Raw genomic sequence first — 16554 nt, 5'->3', positions numbered from 1 at the left:
CGCGCCCACACGCCGGATCTACCGCACCCGCTGCCACCCACAGTCCTCTGGCGAGCTCTCAGATGGGAGGAACAGGTGACAGGGAGCCCTCCCCAGGGGAGCCGCGCCCCGAACCTCACAGGCGGGCATGTGGAGCGGGAGGCGGGGGTGGGGTGAGGCCTCCAGACCCCATGGAAGATTGAAATGTCATCTGTCTCGTTTTCAAAGGAAGCTCAGCGGGCTCCATCCCCGCCTTGCAAGAAGATGACTTTTCTGCCAGATGGGAGGGGACGCCCACCTCCGCCACGCCAGCTTCTGTCTTCCTCCCGGTGACGGCACCACAGCTCCCCCGACACCGCGTACATTCCTGAAGTGGTGAGGCCCGGGGACGGCCTGTGACCTGCCTCCTTCCCGGGAGGGGAGCTGGGCGGGTATTTAATGAAAGGAAATGCTCCAGCCGGCTGCTTCCTGCTCAGGTTGCCCAGCCTCCCTGCCGCTCCTGCCGCCGGCAACCTCCCGCGCTGGACACCGTGGAGGAGGCGGGCAGGCTCAGCACCCAGGGCCCCTGCAGGCACCGGCAGCTCTCAGAGATGCCTGGTCACTGGATGTGCTTATAGGACCCGGCCTGGGCGGCCATCTGTTCCTGCAGACCCTCCCTCGGGGGCCCAGGGAGAAGCAGGGGCTGCTCTGAGCCACAGACCTTCCTCTTCCCTAAAACGCCTGAGGATGCTTCCCTGAAGGGGCCGGTGTGGGACTGGGGGCTGACAGGGCACAGGAGATGCTGCCCGGGCGTGTCCAGTGGGGAGATAGAGCTCTGGGGGTCTGCACCCAAGAGCCTCCTCCCGTTCAGAGACACAGCACGCTCCCTTCTCCTCCCTGAGAGGGAGGAAGCCCCGTGCAGGGGTAGAGGTTTTGGTGTGGCCCCGGGCGTGCTGCGGCCTTGGCAGGGCAGCAGACCCTGGCCTGGTCCCCACCACTCCTCTTCCTGGGCTTGGGCCCCGGCTGTGAGGGGCGGACTGTGGGTAAATCACCAAGAAGTGGAGTCAGGGTCCCTCTTCTGTTAAATGGGGTGAAAACTCGCACCAGCCCCATGAGCCTTCCATGTCTTTGTTGAGATCAAGCTGGAGGAGGACCAAGCACCCAGACGCCCTCCCACGTATCATCACTGTCACCGTCACAGCCACCACTCCCTTCCTTTTCCCTTTGCCCCCACCCCAGCCCTGACCCTGGGGTGCTCAGGGCCCCATTTCAGAACAGGTGAGCACCAAAGCCCTGACAGAGGCTAAGTCTCTTCTTTCTAACAGAATCTTCTTCCCCGGCCAAGACATCCCCTGGTACTTAGAGAGATGAGAAACTCACTGTGCAGGGGAATCGGGTGTCTGCGAGCCGCCTCGCCTGCTCCCTTCCTCTTCACTCCTGCAGGTGCCCCCACGATGCCTCGGAAAGTAACCATGGCTGCCCTCATGGCAGCTCACCTGTTTTGGGGTATTTTATTCGCATCTGCAGAGTAGAGAGGAACATTCCAGAATGTGAAGACTTCAGAACGTGGACCCTGGGTTCTGGAGAGAAGGTGGCCTGACTTTTAGCTGGGAGCTGGGGGGATACACCCACAACTCAGTGGGAGGACCCCCAGCCGCTCTGGAGACCTGGCTTTCCAGTAGGTCTGCATAGCTCTGAATTGATTTTGGAAGAAACTGCCCTGAACTGTTTTTCTCACTGCCCTGTCTGGAAAAAAAAACATCACCTTGTACCTTTATGTAAATGAGCCACATAGCATGCTCGTTTGCAGGAGGGGCTCAGCATGCTTGCCTGTTTCCTCCTCGTTACTGAGCTGGATCTCAGAGTGGGAAAAGACCATAGTTTATCTACCTGCTCTTGAGGGGTGTGTGGAAAGTTCCCTGTTTGAGATCTACAAAGAACCTTCTCTCCTGGTGAACACAAGCGTGCATTTCACATGGGTGGACTTCCGGCAGCAGAATTGCTGGGTCATAGGTCACTGGCATGCTAGCTCTAGGTGGGACCACAAACCATCTTTGGAGTGGTTGTGCAATAGCAATACAAGCTTCTATCAGGAGGATGAGGCCCCACTTGCCCATGTCCTCACCAGGACTGGATGTCTTCCCTCTGAACTTCAGCCATCCTAGTGGGTGCTGCATCTTTTAGAGAAATGAGCTTGACACATACTTCTACCATGTCTTGATAACTCAAGGTCACAGTCATTAGCATTAACCACAGTCCTAATGATGTACTCAAGCTGAGCAGGCAGGTGTCCCATGTCATGCACTCAGGGCCCCCCAGTTAGCAATGACTCCACCTGCACAGAACCCACAATAGCTGCCAGATGACAGATCTGCCTAGGGCTCCTGAGGTCTCTGCCATGCTTACCTCCCTGTTAGCTACCCCTTTGCCCTTCCTGCCAGTGGGTCTCCTGTAGAAATTGTTCTCACCACTGGAGCAATTTAAAGACAGCGATGATGACCCTGAGCTTCCTGCTGCTGCCCAGCCTGTTTCCGTTACCACTGAGCCTTCATTTGGTTCAATGCTCTGTTCAATGCTCTGAAATATCTCAGAGACTTGACTCTGTTCTGCCTGGAGCAAACATGTCCTGCTTCACCTTCATTCATTCATTCACTCATTCACTGATTTGTTCATTCAGCAAATACTCATTGAGTATCTGGTCTGTGTCCAGGATAATTTAGGTTGTGGGTGAAGGCCAAGGACAGTTATGGCCCCAAGCTTGTTGAGCTCGTAAGGCCACCCAGGGACACATGGCTCATGTTGTGAGCCATGGCTCATGTTCTACCCCCACTCCACCATCCACACCACAAAGCATGTTCTTCTCCACAGATGGGCACGGGCAGTGTCGAACCTTCCATACCTGCCCACTAGATGATCACCCATCCTGGTTCTCCCAGGACTGAGGGGCTTCCCAGGACATGGGACTTTCACTGCAGAAACTGGAAATGTCCAGGCAAACCAGGATGAGTTTGGCACCCTACTGCTCACTGAGTCCTGGGACCCACAGCTGTGAGAGGGCTGCATATGGAATCGGTGGTTGTGCCTGCCTCAGGCATGTCTCAGACCTGTCCCAGGTGTCTCCTAAGCACTACCACTCACTCAGGTTCAGAGAGAAAAGAGCAAGCTGGAGCCATCCAGGTAGGATACTTCAGACTGAGTGAAGAAATGAAGGATGATGCTATCTAACTGAATGAGAGATGAGCTGCTCAGAGACAAGACTCATTGGAAACATCTATCCTTGTGAACACAAGACTCACCAGAACCCTGCTCAAGACTCAGTGGAAACATCTGAAGGGCCCCACTTCCTCAGAAAGCCTCCACTGACCACAAGGCAGGTTGGGTCCCTGTACTGGTTCTTATGGTCCCCTGTATGTGTCCTGTTTTGCCCTTTCCTGATATATTGAGGGAGCTCAGGGCGAGTCTATCTCCTTCTCCTTTAAAGCTCAGCACCTACTACATAACAGTCACTGAATGAATTAATGAATGAATGAAGGAGTGGATGGATGGGTGGATGGGTATGTGGGTGGGTGGATGAACGGATGGATGAATGAGGGGGTGGGTGAGTGGATGGATGTGTGGTTGCAGTGGATAATAAATGGATGAATGGGTGGGTGGGTGGGTGGATAAATGGATGGATGGATGGGTGAGTGGCTGGTGGTTGGATGGATGGATGGATGGGCAGGTGGGCGGTGGGTGGATGAATGGGTGGATGAGTGGATTGATGGGTGGGTGGATGGATGGGTGGGTGGGTGGGTGAGTGGATGGATGGGTGGGTGGGTGTGTGAGTGCGTAGTTGGGTAGGTGAATGGATGGATGAGTAGGTGAAAGGATGGATGGGTGGATGGATGGATGGATAAATGGGTGGGTGGATGGGTGAGTGGGTGGATGGATGGATAGGTGGGTGGGTGGGTAGGTGGGTGGATGAATGGGTGGGTGAGTGGATGGATGGGTGGGTGGATGGATGGGGGTGTGGATGGGTGAGTGGGTGGTGGATGGGTGCATGGATGGTTGGATGGGTGAGTGGATGGATGCGTGGGTGGATGGGTGAGTGAGTGGGTGGACGGATGGGTGGGTGGATGGGTGAGTGGGTAAATGGGTGGGTGCATGGATGGATGGATGGGTGAGTAAATGGGTGGGTGAGTGGATGGATGGGAGGGTGGATGGGTGAGTGGGTGGATGGATGGGTGCATGGATGGTTGGATGGGTGAGTGGATGGATAGGTGCATGGATGGGTGAGTGGGTGGGTGGGTGGGTGAGTGGGTAAATGGGTGGGTGCATGGATGGATGGATGGGTGAGTGGATGGATGGGTGGGTGGATGGGTGAGTGGGTGGATGGAGGATGGGAGGTAGGTGAATGGGCAGTTGGGTGGATGGGCAGGTGTATGGAGTATATGTCACCATTGTCCAGCAGGCAGACTTTTTGCTGATCATATGCAGGTGCGGGTCCTGTCCCTGTAGCTCAATGACAACTTCAGGTGATGTGTGTTGAGTAGCTGTTTCTAACCAAACCCTGTGTAAGCACCTGACCCACCAGCATCTCCTGTGTTCCTGAGCGCCATTGCCGGGGAGGTGGGCACCATTCTCACCATTTTGCAGGTGGGCTACTGAGGCCAGAGAGGCCAGCAGCTTTTCTAAAGCCATACACACCAGGGGGTTTTGGGGGAGCCAAGTGTCTCACTCCTTTCTCTGTCTGAACCCCTAGACGCACGATGCCACACCTTAGGGTGAACTTTGACCCTTCCTTGACACCCTTTTTCCTCTCAGGGGAAAAGGTACAAGGCATGGGTTTCTAGAGCCAGTCCCCCAGGCCCTCTGACCACCTCTGTCCACCCCCTCCTTTTTTTTCCCTGAGATGGAGTCTCACTCTATCGCCCAGGCTGGAGTGCAGTGCAGTAGCACGGTCTTGGTTCACTGCAACCTCCACCTCCTGGGTTCAAGCAATTCTCCTGCCTCAGCCCCCCAAGTAGCTGGGACTATAGGCATGCCCCACCACGCCCAGATCATTTTTGTATTTTTAGTAGAGACAGGGTTTCACCATATTGGCCAGGCTGGTCTCGAACTCCTGACCTCAAGATCTGCCCACCTTGGCCTCCCAAAGTGCTGGGATTACAGGCGTGAGCTACTATGCCCAGCCTGTCCACCCCTTCCTTTAGCAAACAAAATCCCTGGGCAACCAGAGTGACCCCAGAAATTGGAGGAGGGCAGAGACCCCGTCTTTGGAGGTGATGTGGAGGGTGTCCAGGCCTGCCCTTGTCTCACAGGCGCACACCCTGCTGGAGGCCAAGTGTCGGACATGAAGGTGACACTGCCCCGTGCTGTCCAGACGCCCAGCAATGCTCAGCACCCGGAAACAGGACCGGCCTCTGCTCTGCGTGGAGCCCACCCGGACAGTCCATCTCAGCCCCCTCTACCCAGGGACCCCCAGGCCCCTGCCCACATGCAGGAACTGTCCTCTGGGCAGAGCAGCCCCCTCCCCATGAGGGTCTCGCAGGCCCAGGACTCGCGTCCAGCAGCTCCTGGACATGGCCTTGCTGCCCGGCCAGGGCTCGTGTCCGTGAACAGAGAATAGTGTGTGTGAGTGGCTCTGTCATCTGTCACTTGGGGCTGCCTGTGTCCCTCTCCAGGACCTCAGTGCCGATCGCAGGAAAGGATGTTGGCACGGCCCCCGGTGGGACAGGCCAGCCACGTTAGGGGCTGCTGCGCGGCAAAGCCCACGGCGGTGGTGTCACATGAATGTCACCTGCTCTTCACACCCAGCCTAGGAAGGGCTGTTGACTGGAGGCCGACATACCCAGCGAGGCCTCTGATGTCCCTGTCACCCCCTGGGGTGGGAGAGGCCCCTCTTCCAACCTGTCTGGGGCCTTGCCCCTCCCTACAGCCCAGCTCGGGAAACAAATGCTCCTTCCAGCAGCAGCAGAGAGCTGTAGAGCCGGGCCTCCGGGCAGCTTCTGAATCCAGCTCCCGGGCCACAGATCACAGGGACAGGACGGGAGCCTCCCACACAGACGCCAGGCAGCAGGACCCCGGGTATGTTCCTTCACCAGCCTCTCCCTCCACCCCTCTAGCTGGGTGGCTCTGATCTGGATGCTTCCTGATCACGGGGAAATCTGCAGACCCACGAGGAGCTTGAAGCCTCTGAGTGGGAGAACTGGGTCTGCGGGGGGGGTTGGGGGGGACCCTTTTTCCCGGTGACGTCTAAGTAACCATGGTGGCAGCAGCTGACGCTGGCCCAGCCTGGCTCCGGGGAGGGCTTCTCCAGGTCCTTTGAGACTCCCCTCCCCTCTCCTCGCCTCTTCTCCCTCTCTTCCCCACACCCCTGCTGCCTGCAGTGTGCAGAGCCCCCCCACCACACCCCACCGCCATGTCTGTTCCCAAGCTGGGAAGTCACATCCAAAGGACAGAACCACCTGCCCAAGTCCCCTCCACTTCTGAGAACCACCTGCCCAAGTCCCCTCCACGTCTGAGAACCACCTGCCCAAGTCCCCTCCACATCTGAACACTCATTGCCGTGTCCGGATGCAGAAATTCACACTCGGATTTTGTCCGGCATTCCCACTCCCTGCCCTGCTCGGAGAGGCAGGACCGCAGGTCTGCCGGCCACAACGGCAGCACCACAGTGCCCGGCACAGAGGCCTGCTGGTCGCGCATACAAAGCACCCGCCGGCCATTATCATTCCGGAGCCGGCCAGAGCCTCCCGGCTGCATCTCATCGGTCATTCAGCAGCCCGTAATGACTTGTCAGTTCCTTGCCCTGCCATTTTCTGTCTAATTAATTCTTTTATTGTGCACCGGATAAAGAAAGACAAAGGCCTTGCCGGCAATAACGATTCATTAAAATGCAGCGCCTTCGCCCGTGCTCCTGGCCCAGCACCAGCCCGGCTGCTCCGCCCCACTGTGGGCACAGCCGCCTGCGCCCCTTAACCCTTTGTGGAGTCTCCTGGGCTGGGTGCCCGGCCTTTGCCAGGGCCCTGGGGGAGCAGGGCTTATGCAGCCGCCAGCTGCCCTGGGGGAGAAGCCGGGCCTGGGCCCGTCTGGGCACTGCCAAGGAAGGGGGTCCTGGGCATCTTATGCTTGTCCATGGTAGACCTCAGTGGGCCTGGGCCTGGGAATCCCGGACGGTCCCCGGGCCAGAGGGCCAACCTAGGCTGGGGCAAGTCCTCCAGTCCTGGCCGTAGGCCCATGGGGAAGGCGGGGGCCGGGGCAGGCAGGGAGGAGCATCTGCCACACACAGGGTCCTGGGACAAGTCTGCTTGAGATTTGACCAACAAGAGGGGCAGGACCAGCGTACTGGCCGCAGCCGCACCAAGCCCAGCTCAGTTAATCCCTGGGGCAGCTCGGCGGAGCTCTCACCGCCTCACGGTCATGGGGGAAACTGAGGCATGGGAGGTCACCTGGCAAGCAGCCCTCGCGGTCATGGGGGAAACTGAGGCACGGGAGGTCACCTGGCAAGCAGCTCGTCCTGCCTTCCCGCGGGGTGGCGGTGTGGATGCCCCGGACACAGCAGGAGGCAGCAGGAGGTGCGCTCACTGGGTCTGAGTCCCCGGGGTCTCGTGAGGCTGGCCCTTTCTTCGCCAGTTTCACTTTGATTTTCTTGCTGCCAAACCCGCTTTATTTTGCAGATAAGCAAAAGGGTCATCGCCTGGCCCGAGGTGGTAATAATACCACCAACAGCACAACAGCACGTCAGGCACCTGGGGGGCACTGCTGGGGGAAGGTCCTGATCTCACCAAGTTCCCCAGAACTCCAGGGTCATTCCCATCGTGCAGGTGAGGAAGCCACCTGCCCCAGAGCCAGTGAGAAGCAGCAGAAGACACAGGGCTTGGCCCTACACTGCTCTGCTCCAGGACGGCCTTCCTGCGCACCCACGTGCCCCACCCCTCTCCCCTGAGGGCTCCTGCCCCCCTGGGAGCCCCACAGCTCCCACAGCCCATCCTGGAGACACAGTCCATGCTTCCTCTAGAACACAGGGGACACCAGAATGAGAGAGGACGCCGGGGACGTTGGACGATGCCTCGGAACGGCAGATGGGAGGTGGAGGGACAGCCAGCTCCCCCTTCCCTTCCCTTCCCCCAGCTCTTGGGAATACTGGGCTTCGCAGGTGGTAGGGAGCCCGGGTGGGTCCCTGCAGCTCCCAGGCAGCCGAGGGCCAGTGAGTAATCAGGAGGCCACAGCCCCCTTGTTTGCAGTGGCCTCAGGACTGGGCCGGCAGAGCCAGACTGTGGGGAGCAGGGGTGGGGCCTCTGGTCCCAGGAGAGAGAAGCAGATGTCGTCACTGGCAGGGCCTGGGCAGTGGGCGATCTGAGCCTCTGGCTTCCATCACCTGCCTGATGCCCCTGCAGTTCTGCAGGAAGGGTCTGGTTAAGGCTTGAGTGCAGCGCTGGGTCCTGCAGGAAGGGCCCGGCTGAGGCTTGAGTGCAGCGCTGGGCTGCATCTCCTTCCCTCAGGGGTGCTTCTTTGCCTGAGTCGCTGGGGGGCCACCCATCTCCTTCATCTGGGGTCTACACTGCCCCGGAGGGATTCAAACCAAGTGATGGCTTCGCTGCCCGAGACTGGGTCCTGACTGGCGCAGGTCTGCCGTGAACCCGCTGGAATGTGCCCCTGCGGCCGTCCACACAGGTGTCCAGGGCTTGTCTGGAGTCTGGTGGTTATGGCGTCACTGCCCGGAAGCACGACCCCCAAGCCTCCAGCCGCAGCCCCAGCAGGTGTGGAGTAGCTAGAGATGGTGTCAAGAAAGGTCCTCCGTCCTGGGCTGGGGAGGCAAGACTGGGGACCAGACAGCAGGCCAGGAACCCGGGTCCATGACACCCCGGACTTGATGGTCCTCTGACTGTGGCCCAACACCACAGCAGACCGAGCGGGTCCCTGAATCTCACTGCCCAGGAGAGGCAGGCGAGTGGACCTCGGGCCCCTCCCAGGCAGCTGCTGGGAGGACACAGGCCCTCTTGGGAAGGAACAGCCTCACAGCTGTGAACTCACGCCCACACCGATAACCTGCTCCTAAGGCCGCTTCTGTCCCAGGAAGACCAGAGGGGCTTTTCCCGCCTATCAGAATCCGGGGTGGATCACCAATGCCATTTCCCCTTTTGGGGCTGAACAGGGCATTCTGTTCGGCTGAGATCAGAGGCAATGCTCTCTGTGGAGGATGAGGACGTGGAAAATGAGGAACTCTCCCGGCCGGCCTGGCCTGGGACACAACGCTCTCAGGAGGACCGGGCGCAGGGAAGCTTGGGCTTGGGGCAAGGCCAGCTTGGAAACAACGTCATCAGCCTGGTGTTCTTGGAGGACTTGTCTCCAGCAAAACCCCCACCAGCCGGAAACAGGGGCAAAGCGGCCTGACCCCCAAGGCACCGACTCTGGCTCCCTCCTCCGTGCAGCACCGGGGGAGGGGGACTGGCACCTGGAGACTCCCAGGGCCAGCATCCAGTGCCGAAGGGGGAAGCCACAAGCCCTGCCAGAGGGGGACCCCCAGAGAGGAGGGATGGGAGGGGCAGGGAGGGACAAAGAGCGGGGCTGTGCAAGGGGAGGAGGTGTCCATGCACCCCTCACCCTGGCAGGGTGTGGACGCGCCAGGACAGTGTGGCACTCCCTGACCTTCACGATACTCAGATACTGGAAAACCCACAGGAACGCACCCGGGACCCAGGCACACCCGGGACGGGGACATGAGGTTTTCCTCCCCTAGGGCACACACCAGTGAGACGCAGGGCCCGGGACCCCAGGAGTTAACTCGCAGCAGCCCTGCCAAGTCCACACAAAACTGGCAGGGCCTCCCAGCCCCTGGGAACCTGGCAAGCCCCAAAGCGTGTCCCGGGGCAGCCCAGGGGCAGAGCTGGCTTTGCCGGCTAGCGGGACGCTGGGTTCTCCCCAGCTGGGGTGTCAATGTGTGAGCTTTGAGGGACGTGTGGGCCTGGACAGCCCTTGGCTGGACGCAGGACGGGACAGGCCTGTTCCACAGAGGCGACGGGCGTCTGTGAACCTGGCTTTCGGCAGCCCCCTCCCAGCCTCCTCCTTGCCCGTGGGGCTTGGTACACCCCACCCCCAAGGAACCGTCATAAATCCGCACAGCCCCTCCCCCTGCTGCTCTTGGCAGGCCCTGGAACGGGATCCCCACTGTGGGGTGAGGGGCAGGGCGGCCAGGCGGGAAAGGAGACGGGGTGGATGGCCCCCTACCCAGGCCACCGTGTTAAAATTGTAGATGCGGCTGTCTTTCGAATTTGGGTTCCTGTGAGCAGTGCATCCTCTGCCACCCCCGACCAAGATGCCTTGAGAAGCCGGGTGTCTGCACTCCAGGGGCGGCCCCCAGCCCCGAGACGCCCCCGCACCAGCCTCAGGTGCCCGGGAGACCTGGCAAAGGGACCAGCTGCCCCTCACTGGCTGTCACTCCCACAGCCATTTTCTCCCCAGAAACTTTCCTCCAACCAGACAGCTCTGCCGGCTCCCGCGGGGCGCTTTCATCCGCTCCCAGCCTGGCTCCATGCCAAGGCCCGAAAGATGCCGTCGGCTTCCTGGCGTTGCACAGCCACCCAGAAACCAGCTCTGGGATTCGCCTGGGAGGAAAAACACAGCCCCGAATCGGGCCCATCCAGACCCATTTTGCCTACCAAGGAGGCCCTCCAGGAAGGAAGAGGAGGAGCTCGGTCCCCAGAGGCCGCGACGGGATTCGCGAAGGGCATGGCTGTTTCCATTCTGACTGAAGCCTGCTGACGCCTCGTGGCACGACGGGCTGCCCCTGCCGTTCGGGGGTCCGGGTGGGCTCGCGGCCGCCCTCCTTGCCACCCAGCGTGGAGGGCACTGGGGTGAGGCCGGCGGCCGCGTGGCACGGCCTGATCCTGCCTTTGCCGGACACCTTTACCCCGGGAGCCCCAGGCTCACACAAAGCAACACACAAAATGCAGCCCACGTCCATAAAAAGCACTTTGTTTAATTTTATCAAATCGATCTGTACAAAAGTTAGCGTTGCTTGGTCAGAAAGGAGTGAAGGCAGCAGGCGAGTGAGGGTGCGTCCTCCGAACGCGGTGCCGAGGGAGACGCTGCATGAAACGGGTCTGCGGCGGCTCCCGGCCCCCACCCCCACCCCCAGAGAAATAGAAGCAGAGGCATTATCTTTTTTTTCTACAAAAAAGTAGGAAAAGTAGAAAAAGTACAAAGAAGCAACTTCTCGGCTGTGTTTAAATTTACAAAGTTTAAAGGCACAAGTTTCCGTGAAGTAGGCGCTAACGTATGCTCTATGCTCAGCACACAGGGGGAAGCAGTGCAGGTGAATCAGGTATGACTCGTCTAGAACTGAGGCCCTAACGACGTTTAGTGGAGAAGGTTTAGTTTCACAGCTTGGTAGGTGGCACTGGTGCCTGCGAGCCAAGATCACTTCTGAAGCCACCACTTCCCAGGAATTCCTGTGTCCTGTGTCCTACCACATGGCACAGTCATGGGCAAGGACCCAGGAATTCCTGTGTCCTATGTGTCCTACCACGTGGCACAGTCGGGGACAGGGACGGAGTCCTGCTTCCCAAACCCCAAACTGGTACTGGGTGCTGGGGCACCCCAACCTGATCAGAGATGTCACAAGGCAGGTCCCTTCTCCTCCCTCGGGTTTTCGGTTGCCAAGCTCAAGGCATGAGGGGCCCAGTCCTCCCAGGGACCTTGGGACCTCCGGGCCCTCCAGGGCGGCCTCCCATAAGCCGAGCAACGTGATGCCGGCCAACAGCTGCAACCCCACCTCCTGCCTGCCTTCAAGGGAAGCTTCCCAGCTTCCGTTTTGTCTTAAATTCTACTCTTTGCCCGAATTACCTCATTAATTAAAGATAAAATAACAGAACATAAATACATCTTTAACAGCTTTCAGAAGAAACACATTTAAGCTTCAAAAATAAAAATTATCCAAAACATAAAAATAAAAGAGAGATGCGTTCATCACAGCCAGCCCTCGCGTGAGCGCACTCTGCCAGCAAGGAGACACCTCAGATCTGACAAGCAGGTCCTGGAGATGCTCAAGCAGACTCATCCCAGAGGGTCTGCGGACAGACACCCCGGATCCCGGACAGCCCGTGCAGCCGTTGTCGAGGGAATGTGGCCGTGAGTGCAGGGGCTCTCAGCGCCAAGGCCGGCCTGGACCTCACAGCGCCCTGCAAGGCCCCTGCCACCCCCTCCTTTGGTCCTTGGACTGTGCTGCCGTTTCTCCTCTACCGAGATGCAAAGCGAAGGTGCTGGTGCCGCCAGTCCTCACAGAAGAGGGACCAAACGGCAGCCCTTCTTTGTGGAATAATCCCACCACCTCAAAAAGAAAGATAGAAGGGAGAGGGAGCTGGTCCATCGGCGGCAGAGGTGTGGCCATCTGGAGGCCGAGGGCCACGGGCAGCAAGCATGTTTCCCTGCAGACTTCAGCAGGCACTTGGAGCTCAGCCACTGGGGCCCCTCCCGCCCTGGCCACGCACACTGGGCCGGGACAAGGCTGCCCCCTGACGCCTGCGAGTCCCTCCCCGCGGCTGGGCCCTCAGGGCCTGGTCAGGGTGGTGTACACTGGCTGGTCCCAGTGACTGGTGGGGCTGTGGGCGGGCGGCAGGGCCAGGCCGTTGAGCAGGGGCGAGGCGTAGGGCCGGCGCGGCGAGTGGAAGCAGGGGTACTGGTAGAGGCCGGGTGCGTAGCCGGGGTAGGCGCCATAGTAGCTGGAGGCCTGCAGGTCGCCGTAGTCGCCCTGTGCACCGGCGAAGGGGCCGGCGGGGGCGGCCGGGGTGGCGCTGGACTGGCCGCTGCAGGAACCGTAGTCGGGCGAGCCTCGGGGCTGGTCGCCGTAGTGGCCAGGGCTTGGCTGCTCCGTCTTGATGTGCGGCCGTGGGGGACCCGTCTCGGTGGGCGACGCGGAGGCCGACGGGGCACTCTTGTGGGCCCACACGGGGGACGCCCCGGCGTGGAAGTAGGCGCCCCCGTAGGCCTGGCCAGGCTCGGGTGGGGCGGGGCCGCCCAGGGGCAGGTACTGGTCGAACTCGTGGACGTCGAAGGCGTCCATGGTGCCCATGACCTCGCTGCTGAGCTCCGAGATGTCCACGTTGCTGAAGTCGATGTTCTGGCGCCCGCTGTCCGCCGGCCGGCGTCCCTCCAGCTTCAGCTCCGGCTTGGCGCCCGCCTGCTGCAGCTCCGTCTTGGGGGTGGTGGGCGGGGTGGGCGGCCCGTGGGTCTGCCCTGGGGACAGGAGAGCAGGCTTCAGGGATGAATGCCCCTTCTGTGGGGCGGGTGGGGCCGGCCAGGCTGGAAGGGGAGGGACGCCCGCGCTAACTGCCAGGGGGATCAACGGCTTTTTGTTTCTTTACATTTCCCAGAAATTCCAGCAAAGTCAGACCTAGACCTCACTCCTCGGCCGAGAAAATTCCGTGAAGCGCTGTGCTATGGGAAGACCCGAGGCCCCTCCCAGAGACCAAGGTGGGGGGAAGAAGCCGACAGGCCCAGCCTGGCCAGAGCTGGCGTTTACAGGGCGCTGGGGGACCACACAGACCCTGTTCCTCCCCGGGCCAGCCAAGCACTCTGAGGCTGGCGGGCGTCAGCCAGCCTGACCGAGGCCCCGGCAGGACTCCACCCTGTCAGTCTGGCCCTGAAGCTGGGGCTGCTGAGTGCCGTGTGGGCAGCAGCTCGGCGTGGGAAGAGGAGCCCGCATTGGACTGAGTCTTGCTGAAAACACCACCTCTCGGGGTCCCTGCCAAGCAAAGCTGTCAGCCCCTCAGCACTCAAGGCGGCTAAGCAGGTCCCTCGTGCACCAAAAACAGGGGCGGCCGGGGCCTTGGGAGCTTTTTCAGGGAACCCGGGGAAGGCCCGGTTCTCTCGAGGGCTCCTGCCCCCCTCCACCATCATGCACCCTTCTCAGCCAGAAACCCCACAGCTGCCTCCCGTACAGGGACCCTCAGATATGCCGGGGGCCTGGAGCCCACCTGTGTGGTCGCCATGGTGGTGCCCATCTCCAAGCCCTGCTTCAGCCTTGTACACGGCACCGCCGCCAGGGTGGGGTCCCAGCTCCGCGCCCGAGTCGGAGTCGCTGTGGCCGGCTTTGGCGCTCTTCCTGCGCCGTGGCTGGTACTTGTAGTCGGGGTGGTCCTTCTTGTGCTGCACGCGAAGGCGCTCTGCCTCCTCCACGAAGGGCCGCTTCTCGCTCTCGCTCAGCAAGCTGCAGCACAGGGCAGAGGCAGGGATGGCCAGGGCGCCCACTGTGACCTCGGCGCAGGCACACACCACAGGGGGAACCGGCAGCAGAGGCCGGGGCCGGGAGGCTCTGACCAGGGAAACCCGCCTGCCGTGCGCTCCGGAGCCTCCCGTGGCACCAGGCAGTACACTCCTCTGGGAGAACCGGCCGGCGCCTGTTTGGGAAGGTTGGTATGCTTACGACAGCCAAAGAAGAACAAGCCCCACGCCTCCCATCTTCCTCCTTCTATTTCCCCCCATTCCGGGCCTGCTGTTCCCTCCCTCTGGGGCTTTCTAAGGGAGGCGGGGGAGGCGGGCAGGACCCAGCCGGCGGTGGACAAAAGCGAGGCTTCCCGGGAACGGTGCCGGCCTTCGGCGGGCAGCTGGGCTGCTGTCCCTCCATTCCCAGACACCCAGAAGCCCTGGCAGGGCCCAGGCGCCCGTCCTCACTGAGCCACAGGACACACTCCCTGGGACTCTTCCCGAGGCTCACCTCCAACCGCCTGTGCGGCAGGACTTGGGGGAGCAGAGGCCTGCCTTCCACAGCGCCCCGTGGCTGCGCCCTAGATCCAGACAGAAGGCAGGAGGTGCAAATACGCAAGCTCCAAGCTCCCTTCTTCCAGGTGAGGAGCAGGATACGGGAACCAGAGCCCCAAACCAAGAGAACCATTTTAAACCCAAGCAGAGGACACTCGGTGGGGGCAGCCTGTCCTGAGCAACAAGTTCTTCACTCTGCAGTCCTAATTTCTGGAAAACTGACCGGCCCCACCACGCCAAGGCGTGCACACGGCGCACCCCGTCATCTCCACTCCTGCCCTCCCTGCTTCGGACCGAGGGTGTCCAGGAGAGGGAGAAACTGCGGGGAGGGTACTCGCAGGCAAACCTGCTGCCCACCCATCCGCCTGCCGCACTCCCTCCCCATGGGTGGTCCAGGAGCCGGAGGAGCTGAGCCCTTTCTAAGGAGGGGGCACCTCCAGAGAGCCGCATGCAACTTGCTGTCGTGCCGGGCATGCCTCCCGGGGCTGGGGCCACTCGCAGCGGCTGGAGGGCACGTCGGGGTGCCAGCCATGGCCCTCCGCAGGGTGTTCCCCGCCAGGAGAACTGGCTCCAGAGTACACCCGCCACGATGGTGCACACCCCAGGCGCTGCCCTCCGCGGATCCCGACTCCCATAGCTGGCGCCGGACCCCGGCTGGCCAGAGGATGTTTTTCCACTGGGACCCGCCCTGACACCCGCCCGGGGTGCAGAGCCCGGAGCCTGCGTGTGGCCACCACCTCCGCGAGCTCTGCGCCCTCCAGGCCCCCGCTCGCAGTCCGAGACCAGGGGCGGCCAAGGTCCCGAACCCCGCCCCCGGGGCGCCGGCACTCACCGCCACAGCTTGCCCAGCGTCTTGCTGAGCTCGGCGTTGTGCAGGTGCGGGTACTGGTCGGCCAGCTTGCGGCGCGCCGCCTGCGCCCACACCATGAATGCGTTCATGGGCCGCTTCACGTGCGGCTTGGCTTTGAGAGCGCCGCCGCCGCCGCCGCGCACCGGCATGGGCACCAGACTCCAGTCGTAGCCCTTGAGCACCTGCGACACGGCGTCCCGGATGCAGGCCGGGAAGCGCTCGTCCGCCGCCTCCGCCGGGTCGCCCCGGGCGCCCCCCACCGCGCCCCCCGCGCGGCCCAGGCCCTCGGAGCCGGCGGGAGACGGCGGCGCGTCCGAGTCCGAGTCCTCCACGTGCGACATGGAGCTGGCGGTGCCGGACGGGCTGCAGGGCGGCTGGGAGCGGGCCTCGCTCATGTCCAGCATCGGGGCCGCGCGCGGAGGGGCGCGCACAGGAGACGCGCACCGGGGCCGGCGCCCCGGGCTGCCCTGCGGTCGCTCCGGGACCCGAGGTCGCCGCGCGGTGGCCCCGACCCTCGCCCCTGCCGCCGCCGCCGCCGCCGCCGAGGCTCGGTTCCCGCTCCGGGACCCGCAACAAGTTTCTTTAAGCGGCGGCCCCGCGGCCCCGCCCCGCGCCCGGCTACCCATTGGCGGAGCGCGCCCCGATCCCCCGGAGGCGGAGCCCGGCCGCCCCCGCCCCCCCACCCATAAAGAAAGCTCCGCGGCTCTCGCCGCGCCCCCGCCTGCCCCGCCCGGCGCCGCACCACGTGGGCCAGGCGCCCCACGCCTGGAGCTCCCCTCTCTGGAGCCCCGGGAAGGGAAGCGGGGCAGGGAGGCCGGGTGGGAGCAGGGGGGTCTCCGGCGCTTCCTCTCCTCTGCGGGCGCCGCGCGGCTCCTGGGAGTCCGCCCCCCGTCCTGACGCTCAGCTAGGAAGCGGGTCCTCGGGCCCCTCCCCCGACACACACACACACTCTCTCTCTCTCTCTCTCTCACACACACACACACACACACACACACAGCCCGTCTCGC

The 16554-nt window shown here is 62.0% G+C and overlaps 1 protein-coding gene across 1 annotated transcript; it reads right to left on the bottom strand.

Annotated features, from left to right (window-relative positions):
- Nucleotides 1-10898: 10898 nt before the first annotated feature.
- Nucleotides 10899-16195, bottom strand: SOX8 (SRY-box transcription factor 8). Its single transcript, XM_009430044.5, has 3 exons — nucleotides 15530-16195; nucleotides 13914-14146; nucleotides 10899-13173 (listed from the first exon to the last, which is right to left on the bottom strand). The coding sequence occupies exons 1-3, from the start codon at nucleotides 16171-16173 to the stop codon at nucleotides 12488-12490; spliced, it is 1563 nt and encodes a 520-aa protein (XP_009428319.2). The 5' UTR covers nucleotides 16174-16195; the 3' UTR covers nucleotides 10899-12487.
- Nucleotides 16196-16554: the final 359 nt, after the last annotated feature.

This window comes from Pan troglodytes, chromosome 18 (genome assembly GCF_028858775.2).
Source record: "Pan troglodytes isolate AG18354 chromosome 18, NHGRI_mPanTro3-v2.0_pri, whole genome shotgun sequence".
NCBI classification, from domain to species: domain Eukaryota; kingdom Metazoa; phylum Chordata; class Mammalia; order Primates; family Hominidae; genus Pan; species Pan troglodytes.
This window is presented reverse-complemented; position numbering and strand designations above follow the sequence as displayed.

Coding starts and splice junctions, on each gene's coding strand:
- SOX8 (XM_009430044.5), bottom strand. CDS start 16,173: ATGGGTAGCCGGGCGCGGGGCGGGGCCGCGGGGCCGCCGCTTAAAGAA. Junction 14,147..15,529: donor ACGCTGGGCAAGCTGTGGCG/GTGAGTGCCGGC, acceptor CCTGTGCTGCAG/CTTGCTGAGCGAGAGCGAGA. Junction 13,174..13,913: donor CCACCATGGCGACCACACAG/GTGGGCTCCAGG, acceptor TCCTGTCCCCAG/GGCAGACCCACGGGCCGCCC.